This window comes from Gopherus flavomarginatus, chromosome 2 (assembly GCF_025201925.1).
Source record: "Gopherus flavomarginatus isolate rGopFla2 chromosome 2, rGopFla2.mat.asm, whole genome shotgun sequence".
NCBI classification, from domain to species: Eukaryota; Metazoa; Chordata; order Testudines; family Testudinidae; genus Gopherus; species Gopherus flavomarginatus.
In genome coordinates this window covers 277,054,433-277,075,142 of record NC_066618.1, presented here as the reverse complement: position 1 = coordinate 277,075,142, position 20,710 = coordinate 277,054,433, and the positions used below count along the sequence as shown (strand labels likewise).

At 43.9% G+C, this 20,710-nt stretch overlaps 1 protein-coding gene across 5 annotated transcripts in view; it reads right to left on the bottom strand.

Annotated features, from left to right (window-relative positions):
• DEPTOR (DEP domain containing MTOR interacting protein) overlaps positions 1-19,824 on the bottom strand; it is a 109,385-nt gene extending 89,561 nt beyond the window's left edge. For 2 of the 5 annotated variants that reach the window (XR_007772646.1, XR_007772647.1), the window contains exons 1-2: positions 19,199-19,824; positions 18,542-18,637 (exon numbers count right to left, since the gene is read on the bottom strand). Coding sequence is in view for 2 of the 5 variants with exons in the window: in XM_050941090.1 (XP_050797047.1) it covers positions 18,542-18,627 (86 nt within the window). In the remaining 3 variants the exon portion in view is untranslated. The remainder of the gene's footprint in view (positions 1-18,541; positions 18,638-19,198) is intronic. The other 3 variants (XR_007772648.1, XM_050941091.1, XM_050941090.1) reach the window with 2 other exon arrangements.
• Positions 19,825-20,710: the final 886 nt, after the last annotated feature.

Here is a 20,710-nt window from a genome sequence, read left to right as displayed (position 1 = left end):
CACAGAGCTCTTCTTTGGAACCTGGAAACATACTGTGGGCTGGTCTACACTACGGGGGAAAATCGATCTCAGATAAGCAACTTCAGCTACGTGAATAACGTAGCTGAAGTCGAAGTATCTAAGATCGAATTACTCACCGTCCTCACGGCGCGGGATTGATGTCCGCGGCTCCCCATGTCGACTCCGCAACTCCGTTGGGGTTGGTGGAGTTCCAGAATCAATATAAGCACATTCGGGGATCGATATATCGCGTCTAGATGAGACGCGATATATCGATCCCCGAGCAATCGACTGCTACCCGCCGATACGGCGGGTAGTGAAGACGTAGCCTCAGAGTGCCACAGAGAAATACAAGAGGTGGAACAGATTGTTTAGCATAAGTAGTTAACACATATTTCAAGTGGACCTGGAATGGTCCACTTGAAATATGTAACTACTTATGATAAACATTCTGTTCCACCTCGCATTTAGCTGTGACACTCTGTGTAAGCTCAAAAGCTTGTCTCTCTCTCCAACAGAAGTTGGTCCAACCAAAGATATTACCTCACTCATCTTCTCTCTCTAATATCTTGGGACTGACATGGCTGCAACAATACTGCATATATCAGAGAGCTAGGCAGACAGGCAAATCAACATTCCTTTGTCTTGAACAAACTTGTTAATCAGCTGTGCCTGGTTACACGGTTTAAACATTCTTAGTATATTCATACAACAATTTAACTGTTGCCCACACATACAATGTGCAAAGCTTATAATAACCAGTTTAATATAAGCTTTCTTTTGATACCTCACACAACATTCTTCATAGGTAAATACTATGACAGCAATGTGATAGGTGTAGTGAGTTTGTCAGGCCTGACAGCAGTTCACTACTCTGTGTCAGCAGCTAATGGGCCTCTTTGTCACAGGGTCCTTCCCACATCAGCCAGTTAGGAAGAGGGTGAGTGTGTATATGCCACATTCCTGAAGGGTGTGTAGCAGGCTGTGTACTCCCTCAGGCAGCGGGAGAGGAGAGTGGATGGAAGGTGTCTCCTCCCACTGCCTCTCCGTGGAAAGGTGCAGCTCCACACTACCCATAAAGCAGGGCTGTGTTGAACAGGCATAATCTAGCCCTAAGTGATTTTCCCAAAATTCCCTAGGAAAACTGGGGTAGAACTGGGATTAGAATCCCTATCAGGTCTTAATTGCAAGACCATCCTTCCTCTTTAAATACACTTCTGTCTGAGCAAGAGGTAAAAGACCACTGCTGCTACTTGCTCCTAGGCAGAAAATGAATGATGGAAGAAGTAGCCAGATCTTCAGAAGCATGTTCTCTAATTTGGTGAAATGGTATTTCTCCCACCCAGTTTCACGGACTGTAACAACAGTCAAAAGATATTCATATTATAACAGTAGTTAAGACTAAATTATTTTATGTCAGATTTACCTCTATACCCAGGCAGAACTCTATTTCATGTTTCATGACCTTCTCATAAACAATCTAGGGAAATGCAACCCAGATGGAGCTACTATAAGGTGGGTGCATAACTGGTTGGAAAATCATTCCCAGAGAGTAGTCATCAGTGATTCACAGTCATGCTGGAAGGGCATAACGAGTGGGGACCCACAGGGATCAGCTCTAGGTGTGGTCCTGTTCAATATCTTCATCAATGATTTAGATAACGGCATAGAGAGTACACCTATAAAGTTTGTGGATGATACTAAACTGGGAGGTATTGCAAGTGCTTTGGATAGCATTATAATTCAAAATGATCTGGACAAACTAGAAAAATGGTCTGAAGTAAATAGGATGAAATCGTCAATATGGACAAATGCAAAGTACTCCACTTAGGAAGGAACAATCAGTTACACATATATAAAATGGGAAATGACTGCCTAGAAAGGACTACTGTGGAAAGGGATCTGAGAGTCATAGTGGACCACAAGCTAAATAGTGTAACACTGTTGCAAAAAAAGAGAACATCATTCTGGGATGTATTAGCAGGAATGTTGTAAGCAAGACACGAGAAGTAATTCTTCTGCTCTACTCCATGCTGATTAGGCCTCAACTGGAGTATTGTGTCTAGTTCTGGTTGCCACATTTCAGGAAAAATGTGGACAAATTGGAGAAAGTCCAGAGAAGAGCAACAAAAATGATTAAAGGTCTAGAAAATATGACCTATGAGGGAAGATTAAAAATACTGGGTTTGTTTAGTCTGGAAAAGAGAAGACTGAGAGGGGACATAACAGTTTTCAAGTACATAACAGGTTGTTACAAGGAGGAGGGAGAAAAATTCTTCTTATCCTCTGAGGACAGGACAAGAAGCAATGGGCTTAAATTGCAGCAAGGGAGGTTTAGGTTGGACATTAGGAAAAACTTCCTAACTGTCAGGGTGTTAGAGTTAATAAACTGGAATTGCCTAGGGAGGTTGTGGAATCTCCATCATTGGAGATTTTTAAGAGCAGGTTAGACACACACCTGTCAGGGATAATCTAGAGATAATACTTAGTCCTGCCATGAGTGCAGGGGACTGGACCAGATGACCTCTCAAGGTCCCTTTCAGTCCTAGGATTCTATAATTCTATATAATTCTATTTCAACATGGGACAGCAAACTAGGTAGTCATGTTATGGCCCTTTTAAATTTCACTTAGCTATTATGTTTGCTTATGAAAGAAGTGTTTTGATACGTTACAAGTCAGAATGCTTTTCTGTGAAAGCCTTACGCACCTACTGAAGAGAAGAGATCAGCCAATGTCCCTTAATGTTTCATTATAAGTGCCAAATAACAAGGAAGAAAATTAATCACTTTCTGTAAAGAAACTGGGAAATACCTTGGAGAGCTATTGATTGTACCAGACTACACTACATTGCTTCCAAATGCATTTATGCTAAATGGCAACAATGATTTGACTCAGGAGATTCTGCAGCATCAAATCTTTTCTTTTCTCTTTTGGTAGAGTCACTTTTTATCTCTCCACAAATACTTCCAAATGACAAAACCAATCCTATCTGCTTTACATGGGTTTCCTTCATCAAGCCTTGATCCTGCAAGCACATAAGCATGTGAACTTGAGAGGGACTACTCAAGCGCACAAAGTTACTCACATGCTTGGGATTCACAGAATCAGGGTCTTAGGAACTAACACAAAATTTCATCTTTGAGAAAAATTGTGTTAATAAAAAATTCCAGGTAAGACTCTGAGGTTTTCAAACCTACTTAAAGGTTTTCATTTTAAATCACACACAAAAATACCCAAAGAGGCAGGGTTTTGTGCAAGCTCAGCACTTTCCCTCCACCAGATTAGTGATATGAATGTGTATACAACTGTCAAGTAACCACTTATGAATCATGAATGCTTCCCTTTGCCAACCAGCTACCAAGGATTTTGTCTGGCTTGATTAGATCTTGTTAAATGTTCACAAGTGGACTAACTTTCAAAAGATAGGAAGCATTTCCCCACCACTCCTTGTAATTAAATGGAAATGTTCCTTTACAAAAGCACACACAGAAAAATTTGCCCGTTCTATTGAACAACTTGCCCTCCTTCTCCAGGAATGTCAATGGAGATTTTGTGTATGGCCAGATCTAAACTACAGACCTACATCGGTATAACTACATTGCTCAGGGATGTGGATAATCCACACCCCTGAGGAACATAGTTATACCGACCTAACCCCCCACCCCGTGTACACGGGAGAGCTTCTCCTCCCAATATAGCTACTGCCTCTCGGGAAGGTGGATTAACTGTACCAATAGGAGAAGCTCTTCTATCAGCATAGAAGTATGTTCACTTAAGCACTATGGTAGCACTGCTGCATCAGTGTAGCTGTGCTGATGCAGCATTTTAAGTCTAGATCTGCCCTAAGCCTATGTCCTTGCCACTCATCATTCTGGGTGAAATGGACACACACAGGAGAGCTAAGAGAGTAGGTGTGCTATCTTTGGGAAGTAAATGTATAATCAGTTACACAGATTTAATGCTGTTTTATTAGCAGAACTCAAGCATCCTGCTCCTTACTCTGAGTCTCAGCACCTGAGTCCCATCCAACAGTGTTGGGGTCCTCAGATCACCTTAAAGAGAACATCATTACAATGGATTTTCTGCCTGGAACAATGGAGAGGTCTGAATTTACTCACCAACATGTAGGCATGTCAAGGGGCGCCTCTGCAGCTGCTACTCCAGTCCCTGCACTAGGAAGGGGCAAAAAATTCACTTTACATATTCACTGCCAAAGGTTTGTGGTCGGTGAAGGCATGACCCCTACTTCTACCACATCATAAGCAATGATGGTCTAGAGCCTCTGAATACAAGAATGCTCAGTCTCCTTTGCACCCACTTGGCAACTGCCCACACAGAACTGTTAGAATTCCTCAGCTTTGGGACATTTCCAGGGGCCCTACATGCTTGAGTGAATTTCTCTCTTAGTGCTTATTCTACTTCCTCTTGAATGTGTTGTGCAATCTCCTCTTCCTGCCTCTTTGCCTAGTACTTCAATTCCCAGGAGCACAATAGTTACTGGCCTTTTACATATAACTCAGATGTTCCAAAATGTAACAGAAACGGAATCAACAAGAAGGCTATTATTAGCATGGATGTATTTTATTCTACACAATTTAAGCTGCTTCAGTTGTTTTTCGAGAATGAAAAGAAATCCTCTAAAACTGTTAATTTTTTAATTTAGTGCAACTCCATCCCCTTAAGTCACTTATTTTCCAAACATCAAGTATATTCAAGCAGTTTGTCTTTCAAATGCCCCTTTGATCAATTTACAAAGATTTTCTATAAAACCTAAAATCAACAGAAAAATCCTATGATTTTATTCCCTGCTACAACCATGTGGCCTCCTCCTGGGCACCTCCTCAGGGCAACCCTGCAGGTGGTGCCTCACCTCAGTTTCCCTCTTGATTCCTCAAATAAACTCAGTACAGCCTTCAAATTACAGAAATAGCCCTATTTGCAGGGGAATTAATTACCAAAAGTCGCACTACCATAAACCAGATCTGCTGTCCCCAACCCAGTCCAAATACTACATGTATCTCAACACCAAGTTCGGCTTCAGCCTCTCTCAACACAACTCACCCCAGTTCCCAGTGTCTCTCAGCAGACCTCCCTCCAGTTCCCAGGTAGGCTCCAGCTTCTCTTATCAGACCTCACTCCAGTTCCCAGGTACAGTTTCAGTGTCTCTCATCGCACCTCAACTCAGCTCCTCTTTAGCTGAGGTGTTTCTCTACACTGTTGCCTCCCCACGCATGGTTACAATTTTTGCGGAGATCTCACTGGGCTCATCCCTGCACCATTCCTCAGTCTTCAGGCCTCTCTGGCTTCAGCCCTCCAGTGCAGAGAGCCAGGCATCTCCATCTGCTACTTTCAGCCTTCAGGCCTCTTTGGCCTGGGAAAGTCTGCAGGTGACTCCCTTCCTCTCTCACCATCTTGATCTGGCTCCATGGCTCAACAAGGGAATTTTCACCACTTCTTCCTCCTTAAAGCTCTCAGCCCGCCTCTGGCCTTTCTCTGAGCTCTCATGACTCTCCATTTCTTAACCGTGATTTTTTTCATGAATCTCACACTATCTGAGGTGAAATCCTGGCCCCATGGATGTTAATGAGAATTTTGCCACTGACTTCCATGGGACCAGGATTTCACCCTTGGTGTTTTTCTTAAAGCTCCAGCTTCTTGAATCAAGTGATTGCATGAGCATCTCAGCTTTCATTTAAAATAAATAAGTTTCTAACTCTCATGGTCACAGAGAAAAGCCTGAAAATGTGAAACAAGTGCACCCTATCTTCCTACAATAGTTACACGGCTCCTATCACCATAATATCTGAACACTAATCATTATCATTATAACCCTTCTGTGAGATACCGAAATACTATTATCCCATTTTACAGCTAGAGAACTGAGGCACTAAAATGAAATGACTTGCCCTAGATCACACAAGAAGTCTGCAGCAGAGCAGAAAATTGTCTCTCGAATCCGTGGCTAGTGTCCTAACCATTGTACCTTCCTTCCTCTCATCCTAAAGGCTGAGAAATCAGAAGGCAAATAAAAATAACCCCAAAATTTAGTTTTAAAAATCTCATGATTTTTAATCCAAGATCATAATTTTAGGGCCTGACTCATTATTTTTAAATGACGGGTTGCCAATACTAGAGTTGCATTCTACACAGATAGAGTAGGGTTGCCAACTCTTACTGAAGCTATTCCAGAAGTTTTTTTTTTTCTCCAACATAACATTGTCATTTTCTTAAAATATCCTATTAAAATCTCCTGGATTGCTTTCAACAGTCACTGGGAGGATTGATGGCGATCCTGAGAAACTCCAGGCCAATCCTAGAAAGTTGGCAACTATATGATAGAGTCATATCTCATACCAAGGCTCCCATTTACTGCTCAAATTTATATATGGGCAAAATTGGGCCCTTTCTTTTCTTCACTGTGAATTTTAACTTGACATTTTCAGCACCTTGACAACTTACAACAGGCAACAGTGATGAAGAAGAATGGCAGTTACCTCACATTATGGAGAAAATAAAAGATTTTTCTGGTCACAAACATCCACTAAATAATTTAGCCTCATCTGTTTTTCCTGAATGACTTTATAATGCTCTTTTTATGTTACCCAAATGGTGCTAATTTTTAAAGTACTTCAATTTCCATGTCAGTTCCTTCTTCAGGCTTCTGTACTCATAATGTCTCCACACAATGCATTTGGTGTGTGTACGATTTAATGCTACTTTTCGTTTCTTTATACCTAAGTTTCTCTTTTTGCACTGACCAGGCAGCAAATATATCAGCTCAGGTTCTCCCTTCAAACTAAATTACTCACAGCCAGCTGCTGAGTTCATTCAGTTGAATCCTTAGAAGTCAAGAAGCAACAAACTGCTTCCTATGCCATAAAATTATATTCTACAGTCTGTAACAAATTTGGGTAATAATCAGTTGGATGGATAATTTATACAATTATTATGATCTTGCTTGAAATTGTTCTACATACTTGCCGAATCACTGCTGTGAATAATCAGTGGCGTACAGCTCTTCAAAAGCAACTAACATTATTTGATATTCTAAATTTGAACAAATTTTATTGGTTTCTCTTCCCTGACTGGGTTAGCATAAATTCTAGAATCAGGTTTCTGAGGCAAACACCATTTCAAATTAAAAATTTGCTTCCTCTGAATATTCTGTAATGGTCATTTAAATTAAATTAATTAAATTAAAATTCACTGTTTCCATGATGTGTATTATAATTATGTGTTAGGTTTTTCTGGTACAGCTGCACTGGCAATGTGTAAGGCTCTGTGTAAAACCAGGAATACACAGTCCCTGCTCCAATGTGCTTGCATCCTTTAAAGACAAAATATACTTACACAGGGAGAAAGAAAGGAATACAATATGCAAACGCTATTTTAAAAAAATCCTGTCAATACATTCCCTTTGTAGACTATACGCAGGAGGAAAAAGGCAAAACGGATGTAAACATATACAAAGCAAACGTGGTTAAAAATTGAGATGAACACTAATAGAAATGTCGTGACAGTATTCATCAGCTCCAGTGGTCTTAACAAGAGGAGACAGTGAAATGAAATAAACAAACAACTGTCTTGGATCTCAAGACAAATGTGGAACTAGAGAATGGTTTACACAAACCATGTAAAAGCCACATAATAGCCAGAAAGGGTAAATATGTCAAAGCTGATCATGTTGAAACTGTTTATAAAGTGAAGGATTCCAGGGGCCATGTGGATTCTTCCTGCATAACATCTCTGAGAAAGAGCCTTTCCTCTCCATCCACCCCCTAAAATTCTGATCCAGACGCTCATCATTTGATGCCTCAAGGCTTCTCCTCTTCTCTACTCTTGAGAAATGCATATTTGCCCAGCTCACAACCATTCAAAAACAAAGATAATTTTCCTGGCTAGTCATTTTGACCATGTCACCCCTCTGTTTGCACCCCTCCACTGGCTCTCCCTTCTCCCTCCCATCAAACATAAACTATTCATCTTCACTTTCAAGGCCCTTCACAGCTTATCCCTACCATGTCTATTATCTCTCTCATTGGCCACTGGAGATAGTGACTCACATACATACCTGAGCTCAATGGTGCCAAAGCATCTTTGTGCTTTTTCTCATGCTGCCCCTCACATACAGGAGGATCTCCTGGTAAACCTTTGCAAACATATCTCATTGGCCTCCTTCATAACCCTTCTTAAAATTCTCCATCGCTGTGATACCTACAAAAAACTTGATAACAGGCAAAAGGTGTGCTGAGACCACTCTCTAACATGCTGACCAGCCCTGTCTGAGTTTCCTTGTGCTCTCTTGTTTGTCTGTATCAACAGTTGTCTCTTGTCTTCTCTACTTGTAGTCTCTCTGAGGCGGAGACAATCTTTTCGTTGTGTGTTTGTGTAGCATCTAGCTACATGCTACCACAATACAAATTAATAATAATAAATTAATAGTCCAATTTCAAGTAGAGACAGAAACAATTTTAAGAGTAGCTAATTTGCGGAAACATATTTTGCTAAATAAACCATGTTTCCTTCTCTCATGCCATTTCTTCTCTCTGACTTTCTACCTCCTCATTCCCAGCATTGCTGTGTTAGGCACAAGAAAGAGTTGTAATGGCTAAAGTTTCACTACCAGTGCTACCAGTAACAGACACTGGATACCACACTGTGAGTGATTCTAGCACCTCATGTTGTCCTGAGGAGGCTAAAATTCCTTACATTTGTGCATTAATAAAAAGTGCCAAAATTTACAGTTTAATTTTGGGTTTAGCATCTGTGCCTCGGTCTTCCCAACCGTGAAATAAGGACAATGGTACTTACCTACCTACCAGAGTTATTGGGATGATTAACTGAAGCTTCTAAAACACTAATGAGGTATTCAGGGGAAAGACACTATATAAGTACAAAGTATACCAATGTGACATAAACCTCCTGAAAGCCTGAGTCTGTGATCAGTTTCATAATTTTTGAAGTTTAAATTCCAGGAAAGGGTCTCATATTAAAGACCTGATTCTCCCCTGCCTTGCACTTTGTACAGCCATTTACACATGTGCAAAGTGAGTGTGAAATGTTATCACTTTGATTTGGTACACAGCATTGAAGAATCAAAAAAGAATCAGACTTCTGATATTTAAAACTCAGCCTTCCTATTTGTACTTAATTTTCAGGCCTAGTCAGATACTTTTTCAGTTACTTGAAAGTACATTTGATGTCACTGGGATGGCCAAGGATCTGAATGCACCTGCTGGATGAGGCATTGTTAAAAATAGGCCAGAAGTCACTGCAAAATCATATTGTTTGAAGTTCTGAAAAGAATTTTACATTTTGGAACTGTGTTTTTATATAGGTGGAGCCTATGATGAATCAATTGCGTAGTTTGTACAACATAGTTTTCAGCACCTATGAAATGGAAAAGTCAATATTTGCCCCTCCTTTTGTATTATATTCTGTAAAGCGTAGAGTAGAAAGATACAGCAGAAACTTTGACTAAGAGAGATGTCAGACTTGGTTGTATGTAAATAGCTTTGCTCATTGTGACCTTAGGGCCCACTTATCTTGCTGTAACACACGTTAGGTTTCAAGATCAACCTTATTTTTAAAAACTGTTGGACTGGAGTCTGAAAATGCTTTATGTTTAAGACTGGACATCCTCATGGTTCTATAGGTCTTTTTTGCAGTGTAGCCATATTCTCAGAACCAAATCCTACCTATTCCCAAACAAGGAGGGACCCATCTGAGGCAGCAGGAATAAGATTTGGGGAGCCCATCCAGTGGTGCAGATGGCTTGCGCGTCCCTAAACCCAGCTCTATGAGGTCTCCTTCTTTGTCCCTGCCGGGTTGTGGTGGAAATGAGGAACCTTAGTAAGGCAGAGGGGCAAGGCCTAGTGGGCCCAAATGGCAAAACAGCCACAGGATACTGCCCTCTGAGAAGTAGGGTGTGAAAGCAGCAGTGGTGACTGAAGCCTCAGAGCTGCTTTGCAGTCATTACTCTAACCCTGCCTTCCTTTCTGAGCCCCAAATGGTGGATTCACCAAGCTCAGCCAGTCCAGTATGGTGTGGGGGAGAGAGGATTTGTCTTGTAAATAAGACTCTTGCACCTTTAGTGCAGCTATTTTCATATAGTCATTCAACTATTACAACTTTGCTGCATGTTACAGAAAGCCAAACTTTGGATCACAACTCTCCGACTGGTTATTTGTGTAGATCAGGGGTTGGCAACCTTTCAGAAGTGGTGTGCCGAGTCTTCATTTATTCACTCTAATTTAAGGTTTCGCGTGCCAGCGATACATTTTAACGTTTTTAGAAGGTCTCTTTCTATGTCTCTAATATATAACTAAACTATTGTTTCATGTAAAGTAAATAACATTTTAAAAATATTTAAGAAGCTTCATTTAAAAATAAATTAAAATGCAGAGCCCCCCGGACCGGTGGCCAGGACCAGGGCAGTAAAATCAGCTCGCATGCTGCCTTCGGCACACGTGCCATAGGTTGCCTTCTCCTGGTGTAGAGTCTCTGCTGAGGCAAATTTTAACTGTAACTTGCTCCCTGCTCTAAACTGATGAGATTTCTCTCTTTAGTGAACAGGGCTAATTTCATTTCTCTCTGTTGGAACCATCCTTGCTTTCCTTCCTTCACTCACTCTCTCAGTGCTGAGCTCCCAGCTACTGGAGGGTAAGAGGTATCTGTGTTATGTCAGTTACCAATCCAAACAGAAGCAGCACTTCTTTCCTCTCTGGGTTGCCATCTCTTTTCCTATCCCAAATCTCTCTAATTTTACATAAATCTCTCTCTTTCCACAGTTGGATAGTCATATCTTTCTTAATTCTCAAACCTCCTTGGATTTCCTGTGTTTCTCCCTGCTGACACCCTTAGTGTCTGTGTCATCTTTCCCCTTCCCCTTTGGTTCCATGCATTTAATTCCTCTTCCTTGTTTCAGAATTTCCAGAAAAGAAGGAACATGATTGCATATTATTATACCCATAATATCGCACAATAGCACTTTTCTGGCAGCGCAGGACTGTCTAGATTTAAATATTTTATTTTTCTTTAGATCTAAATTGAGTTTCACTTGGCTGTGGCCACTGCTACTGTGCAGGAACATAAGCATAGTCATGCTGCAGATATTTATCCTCAAGGGCTTGGGAAAATATGGGATTTCAATACACAGTTCAAACCCCTCCTCCCCCAAGTTAGTAGCAAAACTTGAGTTTATTTTAAATACTCATGAATTTGATTAATATTTAAATTTAAAGAAAATTGCAGAGACCTTGAGAGAGAAGCTAAATATTTAAAGAGTAACGTATACAAAAAGAAATAAATTTACATAAAAACGATGGTAGGATTACACAGTTACCATTTTGGGAGAGCTTTAAAATAATGCAAAAATTAAAGTCCCTACAGCAAAATAATCTTGGCTACGTTATCCAGTACATATTGAAGTAAATGTGGTTACACAGCGATAACTAGGAATACAATTTAGATCATGTTTAATTTGTAATACATACACTATGTAAAAGCCTAAATGGATAGTTTGAATATTGTATATTCTTGTTTACAAAGAAAAATATGAATAAAAGGTAGTGCACATATGGAAGTTAGTATTTCTGTAGAGATCTTAACTGTTGCATTTCCTGACATTATTAACTTTGCAAGCTAATGTTATGTTTATGTAGGCTTTTTTGGCAATCAATCTTCTAGGGTGCTATTATAGAGTATACAATTCCTGGAAGCTCAGGTACACTTCTTGAAACCACCACATGAACTAATCCTGCCCTGCTGATGCCTCTTAACTTTGGCCTTCCCACTCCCTGTACCAGCCCTCCAGCAACTCAGTCTCCCCCACAATAGTATTTATTCAAATGCATAATTATACATTTATGCTTGGGCTCTGTACTCCAGAACAGACTGGGGTCTACAGAGACCAGGATATTCGTCCCAAGAGAAGGAAATACCCAGACTAGTCCCTAACAACTTTCAGCCAATCCGGGAGAGGAGGCCAATCCACCTCCTTCCTAGTTTCATGGTGTTCTCCTCACCTCATCCATTCAAAAAAACTCTACCATGTTCTCCAGCTCCGGTGATGTGAAAGGAGGACCCGACAGAGGGAGTTCCTGTCAGAGCTTTGTGCACAGAGCTTCCCCATCCATCCTGATACCTATGAGACAACCTCTGAAGTACTACACCTGGCAGACCCACTCTCTGCTGTTTCAGACTCCCACCTAATTAGGCCTTGTGTGCCTGTTTCTACAGGGTAACGATGGGTCTACAATCAGTGAACAAATCGGGGTTGGAGTCCAGGCAGAATCTGACCTCAGTTTCCTAGGAACAGCAGACTCAAAGTCTCTCTCTTTTCAATGAGATCCTAATACTGACACATGCAGCTGCCATCAATTGTCCAGCAGGACAGCTAGCTGACATATGGGATGAGATCTGTGTTGCGGACAAGCTGTGTATGGACCATTTTTTGTTCTGCATTTGTGCAGCACCGAGCACAATGGGATCCTGGTCTGTGATTGGGGCTGCTGGGCACCACCACAATAAGGTAATGATAACATGTCATATGCCTACCTCTTCAAACTGCCCACACCAAAAACACTGCAGTGGGAGAATGGGTAAAGAGCCCAGCATACAAAAAATGACAAAGTCAGGCTGCCTGAGCAGTGTTAATTTTGCCCTCACTGCATGGGCATGATTATTACTTGATCTTCAATTCCTTGACCATAGGGTATTTCTCAAACAAAACATAAATAAATATACATGCATTTTAACAGTCTTGCTACACACATGTAGCTTCCTGTAGCCGTGCTGACTGAAGGAAATTGTTTTCTACATGGTGGCTGTAATTATTAAAACACATGGTGTAGCATCTTAAAGGTCTAATAGCTTGAGCTACAGAAGTGCCAAACATTCATAAATTCCATTTCAGTCAATGAGAGCTGCAGATCCCCAGCACCTTTCGAAATCGAACCATACACCAATAAAGATATATGGAACCATAACGTTACTAAAAATACTATAAGTGTACAGCAATGAAGAACGTAACAGGGTGAGACGCCTCAGAGGCTGTATGAAAAAAAATAGTATAGTAATACTTGCAAAATAGTATGCTGATTATGTAATAAGACTGTGTAATGGAACAGATTCCCTGATCTTGGAGTGCTCCACTTTGATGCTTTCAAGGCAACACTTTGATGAAATTTCATTGGGTTTTTGGAAGGAAAAAACAAAATCCATAATATTATTTATTTGGGTAACTAACACTGGAGCACCCTGTCCCACACACTGTAGAAGGTTCAAAAGATGGAAATCTCCCCCCATCTCTCAACTGTCTTAGGAAGTCTGCAGGGGAGAGACACCTCAGGTGAACCAACAGATGAATCTAACATAGTCTGCCTCTAGTAAGGCCAAATCTCAGGGCTTGTCTACATCAGAAAGTTGCAGCGCTGGTGAGGGAGTTACAGCGCTGCAACTTAGGAGGTGTACACATCTGCAGGGCACCACCAGCGCTGCAACTCCCTGTTTGCAGCGCTGGCCGTACTCCCGTTTTGTCTCGGGTGTAGAGGATCCAGCGCTGGTGATCCAGCGCTGGTAATCAAATATAGACACTTACCAGCGCTTTTCTTGACCTCCGTGGAATAAGCAGGTATCCCAGCATACCTGAGGAAGCCTCTGGTAATCAAGCTGGTCTCCTTCCCCGGTTTGCTCTCGCGTTCCCCGAACCCCGAGCAAGCAGGTCTCCTTCCCTGAGGTTTGCTGGGTGGTTCCGGGAACGCGAGAGCAAACCGGGAAAGGAGACCAGCTTCGCCGCGGTTTGCTCTCGCGTTCCCCGAACCCCGAGCAAGCTGGTCTCCTTCCCTGAGGTTTGCTGGGTGGTTCCGGGAACGCGAGAGCAAACCGGGAAAGGAGACCAGCTTCGCCGCGGTTTGCTCTCGCGTTCCCCGAACCCCGAGCAAGCAGGTCTCCTTCCCTGAGGTTTGCTGGGTGGTTCCGGGAACGCGAGAGCAAACCGGGAAAGGAGACCAGCTTCGCCGCGGTTTGCTCTCGCGTTTCCCGGAACCACCCTGCAAACCGCAGGGAAGGAGACCTGCTTGTTCGGGGAACGCGAGAGCAAACCGCGGCGAAGCTGGTCTCCTTTCCCGGTTTGCTCTCGCGTTCCCCGAACCACCCAGCAAACCGCAGGGAAGGAGACCTGCTTGTTCGGGGGTTCGGGGAACGAGAGAGCAAACCGGGAAAGGAGACCAGCTTCGCCGCGGTTTGCTCTCGCGTTCCCCGAACCTCCCTTGAAGCCGCCCAACAGCGCTGCAGTGTGGCCACATCTAACACCGCTTGCAGCGCTGGTTGCTGTAAGTGTGGCCACTCTGCAGCGCTGGCCCTATACAGCTGTACTAATACAGCTGTAACAACCAGCGCTGCAAAATTTTAGATGTAGACATGGCCTTTAAGGTGCCACCAGACTCCTTGTTGTTTTTGTGGATACAGACTAACACCATTACCTCCTGATCCTGAAGTACGTAGCACTTACTCATACACATTTTATCCACATTATCACCAGATACTAAATCATCACTTCTAAGGTCTTATGTAATGTTTGTAAGCATCACTAAAAACTGACCACAGTATGTTTCTTCAGAATATGTGTGTATTTTAATTTTCTAGCACCAGTTTGTCTGTTCTATACACATCTATAATACCTTTATTGTAATATCTTCCTCTTTGAGGCAATCAGGCAAGTTATTTATTTAGCATTAATATTTATATACTTCTCTTAGAGGGAAAAGAAAAGGAAACCACAAATATACCATTGGCCAAAACTTGCCTACCACCCTGTTTGCTACCATATACTGGCGGCCCTTATTTTCTGAAACAAAATGTGCAGCTAACAAACTTATTCTGTTGCCCAGAAGATCTAGATAGTGAAAAAATAAGACACAAATATTTGTGACAGAGGGGGGTACAAATTCAGATATAAACCTAGGCCCCAATCCTGCAATCAGATTCACAAAAGTGGATCCTTCCATCCATGTGGATCCCCATTGATTTACAGGGGTACGGACTGTCTTTATTTTCTCTGGTAGCATCATGTAAAAATAAGTAACATATTATTACTATAGCAGGATGGCTTACCCCCTAGGGTGGAGAACCTGCGGGTAAGCTAGCCCTGATTACAGAATGAGCCCCAGCTATATAGATGCTACAGGGCTCCTGCAGGACCCCAAGTCAGCAGGAGGGAAATTCAGGAATCTGCAGGAAGTCAGAAAGGCTCCTGGAGGGAAGACACTGATATCTGGGGCCTTGAAATCCAGAGCCAGAAAACTGAGGCTTTGGCCTGAGAGTGGCCTACCAAAGCAGGAAAGGCCCCAGGCAGGAAGTCCTGGGAGTAGCGGCGTGAACTGGAGCATGCTGGGAATGAGCAGGCTTTTGTAGAAAGACCTGTATTGTGGGGTTTCGCTAAAGACACAAAAGGCAGAAAAAGGCCAGAAATGACACGACAAGAACGTAAAACTGGTGGACTGTGTCTTGGGACTGAGTTTTACTTTGGAGCATTATTTATGTAAATAAACTTGGACCCCTGAGAAATGGTGGTGAATGGACAAGAAAAGCCTGTGCAGTGTTTATTTAAGAAGCCCTTTGAGGGGAAAATCATTGACAGGTAGGGTGACCAGATGCCTGGTTTCTGACTGGAACACCTGGTCGAAAAGGGATTGTGGCGGCTCTGCTGACCAGGCTATTGACTGTCTGGTTGGTGGCGCTGCAAAGTGGGGCTGGCAGGCTCCCCGCTAGCCTCCGTGCCGCACAGCTCCCGGGGAAAAGCAGCATGTCCCCCCTCCAGCTTATACACACAGGGGCAGCCAGGGTACTCTGCACACTGCCCCTGCCCCAAGAGCCATCCCTGCAGCTCCCATTGGCCAGGAACTGTGGCCAATCGGAGCTGTGGTGGAGGCAGCGCCTGCAGACAGGGCAGCTTGCAGAACCACCTGACTGTGCCTCCGCGCAGCAGCCAGATGGGAAACTTGCCGCTGCTTCTGGGAGTTGCCTGGGGTAAGCTCCTGGAAGGACCACTTTGCACACACACCCCTGCACCTCAGACCTGATCCCCCTCCCTCCCTTCAAACCCATCAATCTCAGCCCAGAACACCCTCCTGCACACCAAACCCCTCATCCCCAGTCCCACCCCAGAGCCTGCACCCCCAGCTGGAGCCCTCCCTCCACCTGCACCCAACCCCTGCTCCAGCCCAGAGCCCCTTACCACACCCTGTACCCTCAGCTCCACTCTCCCAGACCAGAGCCACTCCTGCACCCTAAGCCCCCCTATCCCTGGCCCCACCCCAGAGCTCACACCCTCAGCTGGACCTCTCACCCCTCTTGCATCCTAAGCCACTGCCTCGGCCTGGAGCCCCCTCCCACACCCTACCCCGAGCCAGCCCAGTGAAAATGAGCAAGTGAGTGAGGGTGGGGACAGCGAGTGACAGAGGGAGCGGGGAATAGAGTGAGCAGGGGGCAGGCGAAGGATGGTCAGTTTTGTGCGAGTAGGAAGTTGGCAACCCTATTGGCAGGGCACCACAGCAGCATCCCTGGCCATAATGGGTGTATGGGAGGTGGCTGACTCCACTATAACTTCTACAGCAGTGGTGAGGCGAGTCTCCAGGGGCCAGATTTTTAAACATATTTAGGTGCATAAAGGTGCACAGGGGTCCCTAATGGCATTTCCAAGAGAGCCTAACTCAGTGGTTCTCAAACTTTTGTACTGGTGACCCCTTTCACATAGTAAGCCTCTGAGTGTGATGACCCCACCCCCCCAAATAAATTAAAAACACTTTTTTATATAGTTAACACCATTATCAATGCTGGAGGCAAAGCGGGGTCAGGGGTGGAGGCTGACAGCTTGTGACCCCCCATGTAATAACCTCATGACCCTGAGGGGTCCTGACCTCCAGTTTGAGAACCCCTGGCCTAACTCCTATTGCATATCTGCCTCTTTAAGCACTTAAGTACCTTTAAAGACTTGGCCCCAAAAGCTGAAGCTAAGATTCCTAAGCTAATTGCTAAGGAAATGTATACATACCAGTTTAAAATAAGAACCAAAACCCATGGGCCAGATCTTCATCTGATGCAAATCAGCAATGCTTCACTTACTCTGGAACTGCACCAATTTAAACCAGCTGAGGGTCTGGCCAGCATAAGTAACCTAAAACACCAACTACAGTACTAGCTATGAAAATGTCCTCTGAACTAGCATCTTAAAACAGAAGATGATTCCTAAACATTCTGCTTTAGTACTAATTATTTTCTTAGTTTAACTGCCATCGATATACAACTTTAAAATACAAACTGATCTTAATAATAACTGTTAGTCTGAATATTTGATTTCAATTGAGATGAAATCAAGGAATTTTGGTTCTCATCTTAACGGCTCCCGGATCAAGCAATGTTTTCAAAATTTTGAATGAAAAATGTTAAATCAGCATTTTAAATTATTTGCTGAAAATCTGAAGAAAACTTCTGGCCTGCTGCTATTACGTCTTTCTGATTATGCCACTATCATACAATCGTCTGCATTTCCTGAATCGCAAGTTATGTTAACAGTGAGAATTGGGAAGCTTTCAAATTTTCTTCTTTATTGCTGTGTGTGATGCACAGGAATTTGGTCAACAGATCCAAAATTTAAAAAAAAACTATAAAAAAAGGACTGTGTAAGACCCAAGTCTTTCTGCATTATTCCAAAAGACTAAAAAAACCTGGATCTTAATGGAGGTTTATTCTATCCTTCTAACTTAATCATTTTTATAGTGCCAATCATATTTGACACACTGGACCAGAAATCCATTAAATTCTGATTTTAATTATTATTCCTCTTCTGGTTGCCTTTTAAAAGCTCTTTGCTGACTTGCTGTCACCTTCCCCCGAGTCTTCAGATTGTACAGCCATGACCAAATTAGAAGACCCCAAACAAAATGGAATAGAAAGCTGCCCCTGGACTGTAGCAGTCTCAGTAAATATTGCAAGGAATGCTAGATAACTCATTATTCCAGGCCTGCAATACTACTTACATATAGCCCAATTCCTAGCTGAAACAGCAGAGCTGAGCAGCTGTGACAGGCTGAAAGCAGGAGTTTTTAAGAATCTAATTGAAGCACATACAAAACCCATGCATTTCCCAAATGTGTGTGGTTTAGCAGGTCTGACAGAGGTATGTGTGTGCACTGGTAATGTGGGTTTAGAGAGGATGAGGCACACAAGTTCACAGAGGTTGCAGTTCTGATTCCTCTATCACTTACATCAGGTTTACACCATTGACATCAGTGGAATTATTTCTGCTTTACACCAGTGGGAGACCAGAATCAGACTCTACAGGATTGCACCTGTGCAACCGAGAGCAAAATTTGAGCCATTGATTTAAATGGAGTTAATCCAGATGTACACCTCTGTGAAGTAAAAGAAAACCAAAAACTGTCCATTTAACAGCAATTTCCTTAAATACAAGAGCAAAGGAGTTTCCCCTTTTAAAGTTTGTAGTAATGTTTGTGCGGGAGGAAGGAGCCATCTCCTACCGTAACTGCTCCCCAGTGAGCAAGACCTCAGCCATGTGCTCCAGCTCAGCAGCCTTCTGCTGCATGCTGCCCATGTCCTCCTCCATCGCTGCCAGCCTGCCGGGGACAGACAACACAACAGGGCTAAGGGAGGCTGCAGCTCTCAGCACTGGATGACTGGGCTGGGTTAATATGCTCGTTAAATGACAACTACGTTAGATTAAATGACAACATGAATACATCCCAACCCCTCCCCCACCCTTATTAAAATCCCCTTCCTTCTCTGCAAATTCAGTAACTAAACATATCCGTAATCTGCACCGCACAAATCTTAAAGGGAACATTTCAGTCCAGTTCCAGTCTCCTGCAGGATATGCCCCGTTTTAATTAACCGATCGATGGGACTTAGTTTGATTGCGTTTCCCAGCTGCATGGGTGGCTGGTTTTTATTTTGCAGCACATCGCTGCATGCCTGCTTGGCTTCTCAAACTAGAGAGCTGAGCTTTTAAATTCCTGCATGCAATTTATTTCTGACAGCTCAAAGGCAACACGCTTTTCGCTCAGCTTCCCTTTGCAAAAAGCCTTTCTGAGGAGCCTGACTTCCCCGCCTGCTTATTTCAAGGTACACTGCGCCACTGCCAGTTCCTAACAGAAGATTCACGGCTCACTTTCGCTTACCTTTGTGCAGGTCACCTTTCCCTTGTGGAGATAAAGAAAGATCCCACCAATTTCCTTGTTACTGTGTCACAGCCAGAGAGAGAGACACATGGTTGCAGTAGCAGCAGATCCAGCCAAGGCAGCAGCGTCCCCCTCTGTCTATCACATTGCTCGCCACTACTTCTCCAGCATGGAAAAGACTGAACGTCACAGCCAAAGCCGTAGCAGCCAAGGTTGTGGGGCGGAGGGGGCAGGCCCTATGTTTATCACAAGCGACCTTTGAGACGGCAGCGTGCAGCCCAAGCTGCCGAGCAAGAGGAGAGGTGTTCTAAGGACTCAGGATACAGCTAACACAACAGCCTCCCCTGCTCCCCACCCTCTTGCAAGGAAAACTCCAGCTGTTCCTGTCCTCGCTCTCCACACAAGAGTTTTTCCTTCCTGTATTTCTTTCTCTAAAGCAATTAAAAATAAGGGGGATGGGTGGGCAGAAAAAATAGACTGATCCCTTAGAACCAAATTCCCCCGCCCTACTCTAATTTTGCCTTGACCCCTTGTAGTGAGTGCAGAGCTCCCAGTGTGAGCCTCCTCCGAAGTCACCCTAGACTTTTCCTTCTGAGGCTCCCGCAGCTGGCGTTTCTTTCCCTTGCTCAGTGCAGGGGTCTTTAGTGTCAGAAGGAAATGGAGAAAGAAGAAACCCAGCCAAGAGTGCAGAATTGTGCTAGCCTGTGCTGCAGTACCCGGTGCCTGGCAGAAAGTACAGCGCTGCTCAGGTTGCACAGAATGTACCTTGGCAGCTGTCCTTGGGTATTTGCAAAGAGGCATCGGAGTCCAAATTCTGAGTACTCCGGTCTAAAATCTCTAGCACTTTGTATTCCTGGTCACCTGTTAGGCAAACTCTAAGTAGGGTATTTATCAGAAACAGCTCCCCACTCCCAGTTCTTTGCATCCCCAGTCAAAAGAGGGTGCTAAATTCCAACAGGTACAGAGAAACCCACAGAAACTTCCCAAATGGGAAACAGATTTCAAGTGCACCTATAGTGCATCTGTCATAAACAGATAGTTAAGGGTTAATGTCTGCCTTCACCTCACTCACCTAGGGTTGCCAACTTTCTAATTGCACAAAAAGGAACACCCTTGTCCTGCCCCCCTGAGGCCCCAACCCCACTTACTCCAGCCCCCCACCCTCCATCGCTCGCTCTTCCTCACCCTCACTCACTTTCACTGGGCTGCAGGTTGGGGTGTGGGAGGGGGTGAGGGCTCCAGCTGGGGTGCAGGCTCTGGGGTAGGGCTGAGGGATTTGGGGTGCAGGAGGCAGCTCCTGGCTGGGGCCAAGGGGTTTGGAGTGCAGAAGGGGGTGCAGGCTCTGGGAGGGGGCTCAGGGCTGAGGGGAGAGGGTTGGGGTCTGTGAGGGAGTTTGGGTGCAGGAGGGGGTTCTGACCTGGGGCAGGCGGTTGGGGTGCAGGTGGGAGTGTGGAATCTGGGAGGGAGTTAGGGTACGGGGGGTTCCGACCTGGGGCAGGGGGTTTGGGTTGC